This window comes from Limulus polyphemus, unplaced genomic scaffold, assembly GCF_000517525.1.
Source record: "Limulus polyphemus unplaced genomic scaffold, Limulus_polyphemus-2.1.2 Scaffold5458, whole genome shotgun sequence".
Classification (NCBI taxonomy): Eukaryota; Metazoa; Arthropoda; class Merostomata; order Xiphosura; family Limulidae; genus Limulus; species Limulus polyphemus.
In genome coordinates, this window is record NW_013671068.1 from 16,195 (window position 1) to 28,881 (window position 12,687).

General features: G+C 35.0%; 1 protein-coding gene across 1 annotated transcript in view; it reads right to left on the reverse strand.

The window, feature by feature from the left end:
- Positions 1-12,687, reverse strand: part of LOC106472603 (TBC1 domain family member 2B-like) — a 42,690-nt gene that overhangs the window by 9,112 nt on the left and 20,891 nt on the right. The window contains exons 6-12 of the mRNA XM_022401156.1: positions 11,236-11,686; positions 8,563-8,643; positions 7,013-7,147; positions 5,383-5,532; positions 4,011-4,143; positions 1,445-1,515; positions 987-1,071 (exon numbers count right to left, since the gene is read on the reverse strand). Coding sequence (XP_022256864.1) covers positions 987-1,071; positions 1,445-1,515; positions 4,011-4,143; positions 5,383-5,532; positions 7,013-7,147; positions 8,563-8,643; positions 11,236-11,686 — 1,106 coding nt within the window. The remainder of the gene's footprint in view (positions 1-986; positions 1,072-1,444; positions 1,516-4,010; positions 4,144-5,382; positions 5,533-7,012; positions 7,148-8,562; positions 8,644-11,235; positions 11,687-12,687) is intronic.

A 12,687-nucleotide genomic window follows, 5' to 3' on the forward strand; every position in this document is an offset into this window, starting at 1 on the left:
AATTTACCTGTAAAGTCTTCCAGCAACTCATTAGAGTAACTGTAATTTACCTGTAAAGTCTTCCAGCAACTCATTAGAGTAACTGTAATTTACCTGTAAAGTCTTCCAGCAACTCATTAGAGTTACTGTAATTTACATATGAAATATGATAGTAATTTTTTTTAGAATAACCGTAATTTATAAAAGGAATCTTCCACATATTTGTTTGTTTGAAACGAAACACAAATCAACACAATGGGCTATCTGTGCTCTGTCCACCACGGGTACTTCCAGATACTCATACAAAGGGTTGTATACGTTATATTAACACAAAAGAAATGTATTAGGACTACATTTTGACAATATTTCAGCGACTGGTAGGTAATTTGATGTCATTGAAAATTGGTTATTTTTGGAAAAGGTATGTAAAGTGAAAAAATAAATTTGAATCAACTTGGAGTGTCACGACTATACAGAAAGAGACCTGTAACAAGTCGCACCCTAGTCATAGTAAGCAAATCACGGTGTCTTGTAACAGGCGAGGACTCACGAACACAAAGGTCAGTGGTAAAAGCCATCCATGTGCCCCAGGCAACGTTCACAACATCACCAAGAAAGATTTCCGTCTGGGAAAGTGGTAGAAGTTAGGTGTGTCCAAGTTGTTCGTATGGCATATCCAGGAAAGGAAGACCAACTGTCGGAACTGTACCTAGCGGGGGAAAATGGTACTGTTGGTGACAATCGACGGAGCATATGTTTCCTTGATAGCTATAATAAGTCTCGTGCCATTTCCTGCTGGTCAATGGGTGAAAAAATTCGTGATTGTCACTGGATACAGTCAGTGCCAAGGGTAAGTTAGTGATTATAAAAGTGGATTCAAAGGCCAAGGTGAACTTTGCTGACTATTATACCAACGTTATGGGCCCTTTGTTAATATAGAATTATTAGCTTTGTACGGAAACGAAGTCAAGGGGATATGTGCTCACCAATATAAATATTCCTCATACCTGCCGTTCAATCGTCACGTATCTTATGTAGTTTGAGAATGAAATAGGTATAAACTGTTTCATAGGAGACATAATGATCAACTCGCTGCACACAAAGTTTATGAATTACTGTGTGATCGAATTATTTAAACGTTCGTTGGGAAACCTTCGTTATCGTACACTATATGGATCATGGAAAGTATGCATGGTGGAGTGGTGCGTTTTGGAGCCTTTTGAGTGAAAACCACGTTTCAGGGCTATTATCAAAATACAAGGTTGTCAGATAGAGTATGATCAGACATAGCAACATGGACTGTAACGACGTGTTGAAGCTCCGAAACTGTTTTAATATAACCTACTCAATTTCTGCATGCGAAAGCTTACAGGAACTCGTCCGAGTGACCGCAATTTATATAGAAAATGTTTAAAAATTAAGTAATAGAGCTTTTGAAATCGTCAATATAACACAATAAACCTACCCATCGTAGGCGGGAAGGGATGGGTTGAGTTTCCTAGCCTTCTCTAGTAAGGATAAAACTTTCGCTTTGTGCTGAAAAAGAAAACAACAATAGCTAAGTTGTCAGTGTTTACTTTTGTCGTATTTACAAAGTTTTTTAAAGAAAAATTAAAAAATACAACAAAAAAGCTAATAACCATAAAAATTCTCCTTCTAAACTCCATTTAATTTTTATATAAAATTTTACTAAATATTTTTAATCATACAGAAAACAAATGTTTTATTTCTCATCATCCATCAACTGTAAAAAGAGGGCAGCACCAAAAAAAGATTTTTCAGAGAAATCTCTATTCCTAGACGTTCTATTTAACGCTCTATCGTTAAGTGTCATGTTGTTGTTGTTGTTTTTTTTTAATTTTATTTTTCGAACTCAAAAATTACTCGTTGCACTGTATGTTGAATTATAATTAAGCTAAGCCTACTATAAAATGGATGTGATGAACCATTACATTAAGCCTGCTATAAAATCACCTTATTTCCACTCTCCGCCTCTTTTCTTAAACACAGCGGAATCTTTCACCACACTTATTAATCACATTTAGATTTTGAAGTGGGGAGGGGTATCCTAAAGAATATTTTCGGGAACCAGGAAACTAGTGACATTCTTTACAAATAGGACTGATTAATTCTTCAAGAACATCACACAGTCAGTCAATATTAGAAAGTTTTGTTTGAAATTATCATTTCGTAAAGATATTGTTGAAATTAAACCTTATTACTGAGTGGCTGAGATATATAGGTCCTAGCAAATAAACAAATATTACAGTTTAGTTTAGATTGATATCGTTTTCCCATTACCACGCTGGGTGGCGCTTTGTAACTTAGTAGCAAGATTGCTACTGTTTATTTATCGCTAAGCTACTTAATGGACTATTTGCGCTCTGTCCACCGAGGGGAATCGAACCCTTGATTTTAGCGTCATAAGTCTGTAAATTTACCGCTTACACACTAGGAGACTGGCGGTAATGTAAACATATAATTCACTTATATTTTGTTTTATAGAATAAACTTACGTTAAAATTTTTCCGCAAAGGTACAGAAAAGGTTATCTGCAAATAGCCGTCCCTGGTTTTGAACAGTACCGCTAGACGGCGGGATTTGACCGTCACCGTAGCGCGACTATGCAGAAACTGGATGAACGGACCATGAATATTTAAATTCATAGTTCTGGGCATGCTCACCGCTGGGCCACTCCCGATCATTACATGATAAGAACTGATCAACAATCAAGAATGGCTTAATTATACAATGTGTCTAAAACACAAGCAATATGATAAAAGGCAAACTCACTCGTTGTTCAATTTTAATTCTGTTAGGGTAGTAATATGAACAAATGACGTATTGCGGTATATAAAACTGGAAAATATGAGACCTTTTGTTCCTAAGACTCAATCTACCGCACATTTCTTTTATTCCCCCTTTTTGACATTTTCAACGATGTAATTTTTGTCATCTGTCATCATCAGATGCTGAAATTCGCAGGGGGTATTTCGATAGCCGTGACATTTTGAACTTTACAAAACGTCCTACTTTCATCTGACACGAACGATTATGTGACAGGCGGAGAGCACAATGTCAAGATGAACTGCTTGTTCCATGCTTCTCGTCCAGTTTCTTTACGTCAAAAATAAAATGTTATAAATAGGCTTAGTTCATTACATAGAATACAGGGATTAAAAATAGTTAACTAACTTCTCATTATTCGTTTAAATAGGCAGTTGTTAACATTATAACCTGGAATAGGTTTGTTTGTTTGTAATTAAGCATTACACAATGGGCTATCCGTGCTCTGCCCAACACGGGTATCGAAACCCGGATACTAGCGTTGTAAGTCCGCAGACATACCGCTGTGCCACTGGTATAGGATTTTCACAGAAATTTGAGTTTTTAACCACGGACCCAGAAATTTAATCTGTTAAAGGTTTCTTTTCTTAATAAAATTTTATTGCATTCATATAGTTTGTTAGTGAAATTACCCTAAGCTCTTATTGTTCCATTTTGATAATTGGTGGATGTTAAGTACCCGTTGACCCATCGGGATACCAAGTAGGTAGTGACCAGGTGAAAGTGTCATATTCTATGTTTCAAACGTTGGTCAGATCACAATATTGTGAGATATCTCGGTGTTTTAAAGTTGGTGAGATTATAATATTGTGAGATAATCTGATGTTTAAAACGTTGATGAGATTATAATATTGTGAGATAATCTGGTGTTTAAAACGTTGGTGAGATTATAATATTGTGAGATAATCTGATGTTTAAAACGTTGGTGAGATTATAATATTGTGAGATAGTCTGATGTTTAAAATGTTGATGAGATTATAATATTGTGAGATAATCTGGTGTTTAAAACGTTGGTGAAATTATAATATTGTGAGATAATCTGGTGTTTAAAACGTTGGTGAAATTATAATATTGTGAGATAATCTGGTGTTTAAAACGTCGGTGAGATTATAATATTGTGAGATAATCTGGTGTTTAAAACGTTGGTGAGATTTTGAAATTGTGGTCAGTTTAAGTCTACTTACCCTGTCCTCACCGTATTGATAAACTTCCATCATTTCGCAACCATCTCGAAATGTGAATCTAATGGACGACTGAAGAAGGAAGACGTAATCTCTCTCGAACTGTTCAATCTCTTCCTGCAACTCAATCAGATTCCTAAAGAGAGAATATAAATATTTGATTAGATTTCACCTGTTACATACAATCCTAGCAACGGAACAACATCTGTTGCAACGCTTTCTTTAGCCTAGTTGTCTGAATTGTTTTATATATATATATATATATAACCATCAGTGACCTTACGCCTAGTTGTTGAATTGTTTTATATATATATATATATAACCATCAGTGACCTTACGCCTAGTTGTGTGAATTGTTTTCAGTGCCTATCACCATTAATGATTTTTACTGTTTTTACACACTGTTGTTTAATTTATCTCAAGTTTGTTCTTGATAACCACAAAACAGTGTTAAAACGGTTATATCGTGTTTAATGACGGCATTACTTCACTAAGATATCACTGTAAATAATTATTATAATGGTTCTACGTAATTTCAACATTTTGAAAATATATCCGGTTATATTCAACCAACACTCCGTGTTAACTAACAACGTTTACATTTTGTACAATATACACGCGATATCCATACCCAAAGCTAAGATAAAAACATGCACTTAAAATTATATGACTAATAACAAGTTTAACAATATATATATATAGAGAAAGCAAACGATCTAGAGGTGTTCACTATAACAAGGAGAAAGTTTTCGTATTAGAAACCGTAATACAGCTGTAAATTAAACATTTGGATAAAATATACACTTCCCGTACTCTAAATATGGCACTGTTTCTCTATAAACATAGGATTATTGTTTCATTGTGGTGGGTTTCCTTTGCAGATACATTCAAATAAGGTACACTTTCTGTAGCTAACTATGGCACATACAGGATTATTACTTACAGATGTTGCCTCTTACCTAACTAGGTCAGATATAGGATTATTACTTAGAGATGTTGCCTCTTACCTAACTATGGCACATATAGTATTATTACTTACAGATGTTGCCTCTTACCTAACTATGGCACATACAAGATTATTACTTACAGATGTTGCCTCTTACCTAACTATGGCACATACAAGATTATTACTTACAGATGTTGCCTCTTACCTAACTATGGCACATACAGGATTATTACTTACAGATGTTGCATCTTACCTAACTAGAGCACATATAGTATTATTACTTAGAGATGTTGCCTCTTACCTAACTATGGCACATACAGGATTATTACTTACAGATGTTGCCTCTTACCTAACTAGGTCAGATATAGGATTATTACTTAGAGATGTTGCCTCTTACCTAACTATGGCACATATAGTATTATTACTTACAGATGTTGCCTCTCACTATGATTTCGTTCTTCATTCAGAAGGTGAGACAACTTCATGACTTCTTCGTTCAGAAAACGGTTGAGGTTTTGAAGAATTCGACACTTTTCCTGGAACCTCTGAGCGCTGGTGGATCTTTGATTAGACGAATGCCTATACATATATATTAATAACGTCTTTATAGGTTTAAAAGAGAATAACTGTAAATACACAGCCTAATATTTCATTACTAGGTATTAAAAAAGAACAATGTGGCCTAAAATATAGAACTTTGGAGGAAGTTATTTCTATTTTGTGTTTATAGCCCAGCTACTAAGGCTTCTTTCCTCTGTCCATAATTCTAAACAACCGACCAGAGGGATGGCAACCAATCACCAGCTTCCTACCACCCATCATCCACGCATATATTGGTTCGAAAGATCTATAAGCATAAAATTTGATTTTTCACCTTAGATTTTGATCTGGTGGTTAGGGTGCTCGACTCGCAATCTGCAGGCTACGAATTCGAATCCCATCACCGAACATGCTCGTCCTTTCAGCCTTGAGGGCGTTATAATGTGATGGTCAATCTCACATTTCGTTGGCGGTGGGTGGTGTAAACCAGCTGCCTTCTCTCTAGCCTATCGCTTTCTTATTAGAGACGGCTAGCGTAAATAGCCCTCGAGCAACTTTGCGCGAAATTTCGAAACCAGATTACTTTAGTCTTTTGATTTAAAATAAGTTTTTGCTTGTAAAGTTTTGAAAATGTTTACTTATTTCATCTTAAACACAAAACTTCACAAATGTGCTATCTGTGCTGTGCCAACTGCAGAGATTGAATCCTGAATTTTAGAGTTACCACTGAGTTGAGTAGTGTTTCATTGAAAAACGAAACTATTTCAAGAAGCGAGTCACGTTTTTCATAAAGTTTCAAAAGATTGATTTGATCTTAAATCTAAGAGACAAAACACAAAATAGACAGACAAAGAAATATCCGTTCTAACATTAGTTTTGGAAACGAGCATAAGATATTTACTTCAAACTGATTATGAAATCTATGGGACGCTTTGTTACAATGGTTCCTATAAAAATTATTTATATGAACAAGATTAGTTTTAAATGATATCGTTTCAGCTAACAACTACCTTTTACCCTCAGTTTGAACTTTTAGTGTTAAGTTTTTTTGTTTTTTTTTGGTATTAGGCTTATCCAAAAATGTTTACGTTTATAATTTTAAAAATACACGTGATACCTGACCACTACTATATCTGTTGTATCCTAGCAGGCCTGGTGAGTCTGGGTCATAGGTGTATGGGGAATTTTTCAGGGGGAAGGGGCTGCACAATTTTTGCCCAAATGAGGTTAGGAGGTTATATTTTCTGCTTCTAATTTTGTCTGAATGAAAACCGAAAATCTGCCCATTTAATGGGTATTGGAAGTTAGGACGCTACCGCCCCCCCCCCCCCGCCTCGTACGCCTAAGGTCCTGGTGCTGGGCGAAAACCCACTTCAGCACTGGATATGGCAAGTGCAGTGTGGTTTACATATTATTACATCATTCATGGGTTCTTAGAATTAGAACCATTACCCAACTCTCTACAAGCTATTCTTGTTCATTGTCTTCAATTAAAACGACAAACATTTGACTTTCGTACCATAGTTCGTCTTCTTTGTGCTCAAGTTCTCGAATACGATCGTGTAAATCCCTGATCAGTAGATCCTTTTCTGATACTGTGCTTTTACACCCAGCTTCCCTATTTAAGGCCTTAGCGAGCTCACATTTCGTCGTCCTAAAGGGTAATAAATCAAGCATGAATACTGAGATATTTATAATAACTTATTGATCATTGGGTCAAACAACAAATTTGAAGAAATCTATCTTCTAAAAACACCTATTCTGAAGCTATCGAAATTATCGTAATACATCTGAAAATCAACCAATAAGATTGTTCATAGTGTTTGTATGTAGTACGCATGCTTGTCTAAGGCTTTTAATCAGTATTTTTGTTTACAACTTTAAGCGTGAATTACAAACAAAATAAAACATTAATCCAGTAAGCCTACTTGTTTAATCAATTACATAAAATAACTAGCCACGATGTGCATTATTAGAAGAACATCTTTAAATACATGTTGTTGTTTTTTACTGAATATATTATCTATATCAATTATCAATAAATCTGACATCTGTTATCTCTAACTTTTGATGTACCACTCCTTCAAATAACAGCAATTTCTAGGCTTAGGTACATGCACTGGATTAATGTATGTTTGATCTACAATTTTTACACGTTCAAAACAAACATTATATCCTCAGTCGTTTTCATTAAAAAAAAAATGAAATGAAAAATAAGTTCGATTAGACGAGAATACCCAATGCTTTGAGACAAGATCTACAGTTCCGTTAATTTTTGGAATTCAATTTTCCAAACCCTTGACTAAATAAGTCGTGCAATAGACTTGCCAATAACGGCGAAGAATTATTTTTCACTAAATTGGTTTTATCCGATACAAAAAATAGAACTTTCGATAATAGGATAAATGTTTAAAACTAATCTCCTGATTAATGCTTTTTAACTGGAATTAGAATTTCAAGTCCAACCTGAACGGCCCCCCCTTTAATGCAAATGAACTAAACGGTCAGATCAGAGACTCTTAGGATTCAGGTCATAGTTATCTCTAATTTTGAACTGCTGACCAGTGGGAGGATAACCAGTTAGCAACACTCGCCGCTACAAGGACCATGCGTGATTCATTGAATCGAATCAAGAGATTGACTTTAACTTTCATAACGCGCCAAAACTAGAAAGTACAGAAAGTGTTAAGCGAAACCACGTTTTTAAACGTCGGACCTATCGGTCTGCAGCCCGAAAATTAGGCCTAGTATTTTTCAAACTTAGACATTAGTAAAGTTATTTCCAAGAGCCCGTCAATGTGTTGGAATTTAACACAATCTATTGGTTTTGTAATACACCAACTTAAAGAAATTAAAAAAGAGCGACAACGCACAAGCTCACAACCATACACTTTCCGTTGAAAATACAGTTAATAGTCTAGTTATTAAGTGTTATTGAATGAACCAAAGGAATTACGAACAGTCTAGTTACTATAGGTTCACGAATGGTGGGTTATTTTCACTAATGAATAAATGTATTAACATATCTAGAACAACTTACGAAACAATCAAGTAAAAATATACACTTACATGAGATCAGCCTCTAATTCTTGAAGCCGAACAGAATGACCACATTCACTGTGCCCCATGGCTGAGTCGCTGGATACAGACCTGTCGATTCATGCAAACGTAGACAAATTTGAGAATACATGTTTGGGCATAACAACAGTAAACTGGCAGATAGGTAAAAGTCTGTTTCTTTGTTCATGGCAAAGCTACTAAGGCTACCTACCGCCACCCCTAATTTTGAATTACTGACCACATGAAATGCAACCTGCTTGCAGTACCTATCGTCAACTTTTGTGCTAATCTTTACCTATGAATAGTGCGATTGACTGGCATATTATAATGCCCCCCACAGCTGAGAAGGCGAGCATGTTCAGCACGGGATTTCGACTCTGCAACCCATAAATTGCTATTGGAGTGACCTAATCATTTGATCATGCACCGAAAGGAAATTAGGAAATATAAAGGAAATTACGTATGGTGAAATAATAAAGTAAATACTATATGGGATTGTTAAAGGAAATTTTATCGAAAAGAAAATATCAAAAATATATTTCAATTTTTTCCATACATGTTTTATGTATCAAATTATAAATCGCATAAAATACTGAAATATAATTTTAATATTTTACTTTTTTATTCTTGGAGAAATTTCTTTTGAGAGGTAGATGTCATGAATTCATTTATCTATAACTATGTGCAAAGATGTCATGGAATCATTTACCTATAACTATGTGCAAAGATGTCATGGAATCATTTACCTATAACTATGTGCAAAGATGTCATGGAATCATTTATCTGTAACTATGTGCAAAGATGTCATGGAATCATTTATCTGTAACTATGTGCACAGATGTCATGGATTCATTTGTCTGTAACTATGTGCAAAGATGTCATCGATTGATTTATCTGTAACTATTCACATAATGTCATCGATTCATTTATCTGTAACTATGCTGGTAGATGTCATGGATCCATTTATCTGTAACTATGTAGGTAGACGTCATCGATTTATTTATCTGTAACTATTCAGGTAGATGTCATGGATTCATTTATCTGTAACTATGCTGGTAGATGTCATGGATCCATTTATCTGTAACTATGCAGGTAGACCTCATCGATTTACTTATCTGTAACTATGCTGGTAGATGTCATGGATTCATTTATCTGTAACTGTGTAGATAGATGTCATCAATTCGTTTATCTGTAACTATGCAAGTAGATGTCATGGATCCATTTATCTGTAACTATGCTGGTAGATGTCATCGATTTATTTATCTGTAACTATGCAAGTAGATGTCATCGATTCATTTATCTGTAACTATGCAGGTAGATGTCATCGATTCATTTATCTGTAACTATGCAGGTAGATGTCATCGATTCATTTATCTGTAACTATGCTGGTAGATGTCATCAATTCATTTATCTGTAACTATGCTGGTAGATGTCATGGATCCATTTATCTGTAACTATGCAGGTAGACGTCATCGATTTACTTATCTGTAACTATGCAGGTAGACGTCATCGATTCATTTATCTGTAACTATGCTGGTAGATGTCATCGATTTATTTATCTGTAACTGTGTAGATAGATATTTCCAGATGTTTCTAACATAAACCTGCTTAGTTATATATTTATACACATGCTATCACATTGATAAAGTTTTAGTCAGTTGGCTAGTTGAAAAATCAATGCCTAACACAGTCCTGTTGAAAAATGAAACCACAGAAACATTTGTAGTAAATCATGGATCAATAGAACTGTAACTAGATAACACAAACTAGTCAAATAATGGAAGCAAGATACATTTGTAGTAAATCATGGATCAATAGAACTGTAACTAGATAACATAAACTAGTCAAATAATGGAAGCAAGATACATTTGTAGTAAATCATGGATCAATAGAACTGTAACTAGATAACACAAACTAGTCAAATAATGGAAGCAAGATACATTTGTAGTAAATCATGGATCAATAAAACTGTAACTAGATAACACAAATTAGTCAAATAATGGAAGCAAGATACATTTGTAGTAAACCTTGGATCAATAGAACTGTAGCTAGCTAACAAAATAGACACAACAGACAATCATGTAGTAGCTTTGGAATTATAACTTAACCTCGATTATTTGGTTATAACTTAACTTGTTTGTAACTTAACCTCGATTATTTGGTTATAACTTAACTTGTTTGTAACTTAACCTCGATTATTTGGTTATAACTTAACCTGATTATTTGATTATAAATTAACTTGTTTGTAACTTAACCTCGATTATTTGGTTATAACTTAACCTGATTATTTGGTTATAAATTAACTCGAACTAACAAGTAATTAAGGTTTTCTTGTACAGAGAGCACAAACAGGTATAAAACTATAAACATTTCAATTAATTGACATAAAAGCGTAGAGACGACGGATTAATGCACTTGTACATTGATTAGTTATTTTCCTCGCTTGCTCAGCGGTAAGGTCGAAGCTTATAACGCTAAAATTCGGTGTTTGATCCTCGCATTGGTCATAGCACAGATATTTCTTTGTGTAGCTTTGTGCTTAGCAGCAAAAGAAGCGAATCATTTATAAAAAAAAAAAAACAATGTACAACTGAATGAACACTTCACACGATACAGAGTAACATTTAATTTTTTTTTATTTTTCTATCGTAAATCCTCCAGCAATAATAAAACATAACTCACCCTGTTCGATCAAAATCTCGTTTTAATTCATCTGTTTTGTTTGAATCGGAGTTAATTTTCTTCAAAACTGCCACTCGTTCACCAGAGAAGAATAACCGTTGGGAATCCACGATACAGCTCTTCTGATCCTTATCTAAAGTTTCTGAACCAGAGGTCTGTGCACTGGAATCACTCTCCCTGGCAGAATTATTACTGTCGGAATCGTTTCGAAATTCCTCGCTGTTCTTTGTGTACCTTTCAAGCGATCCTCGTCTGCTGTCGTTGTTGTTTCGGTCTAAGTCTATAAAGCTACAGGCTTCTTCTTCTTCATCTAGGCGTTCTTCATTTTTCTTTTCCTTGTTACGGGTTCCCGTTTCACCTGCGATTTCATCAAAGGACGTTTCGTTACCTTTTTCGTCTTCCTCTGAATGGTCTAAGCTTTGTATCAAAGGAGAAAGCCTTAGAAATGAATCTGAAATAATAAAAATAATCACAATGAGCGACCTCTATTTTTCTAGTTTTCACAGAGAGACATGTCTACAGGACACTGTGCTAGATCATCATACAGTTAGGAGAGCTGATGTTAGTAAATGATAAATTGATAAGCGACACTTATATACTACTAACTGACGTACCGCACGGGGAAAATATAGGGGACCCGGGGGATAAGGGGGTCAGATCCAAACGCCGATCCCCTTATATTACTCCCCCGTGCTTTAAAAGTACAAACCAGTTTTGGTTTGTTTGTTTTTAATTATGCACAAAGCTACACAAGGGCTATCTGTGCTCTGCTCACCACGGGTATCGAAACCCGGTTTCTAGCGTTGTAAGTCCGCAGACATACCGCTGTGCCACTGGGGGGCACCAGTTTTGGTGATAATCGATTCTGCGGTTCGCCAGTTATAGGCGGATCCACACACACAGACCTTTGTCAATTAATGGTTTAGATAAAGATCACACAGTGAAGTATGAAAAATATTAGATGTTGTTTTTTTAAAGTGTTTAAACGAATAAAGTTGCAACCGTTTAAAAAAAAATATTCATGATTATTTCTTGTTCAAATCGAACACGAAACCCGGAAAGCTTTAATTTTTGTTTTACTTTATATTTTAAATTTTGTTTCATCGGTGCGATCTAACCACTTCTGATTTTTTTTACAGGCCCCATACAGATTGTTACTACATAGTTTTTAAGCAGGTCCACTATCTGGTTATACACTGCGGTGCGATTTAACCACTTCTGATTTTTTTACAGGCCCCATACAGATTGTTACTACATAGTTTTTAAGTAGGTCCACTATCTGGTTATACACTGCGGTGCGATTTAACCACTTCTGATTTTTTTACAGGCCCCATACAGATTGTTACTACATAGTTTTTAAGCAGGTCCACTATCTGGTTATACACTGTATAAAACGTATGAAATAGACTGTAAAGTTTCTGCCAGTTTAACTTCTTCGAGGTTGATACAATA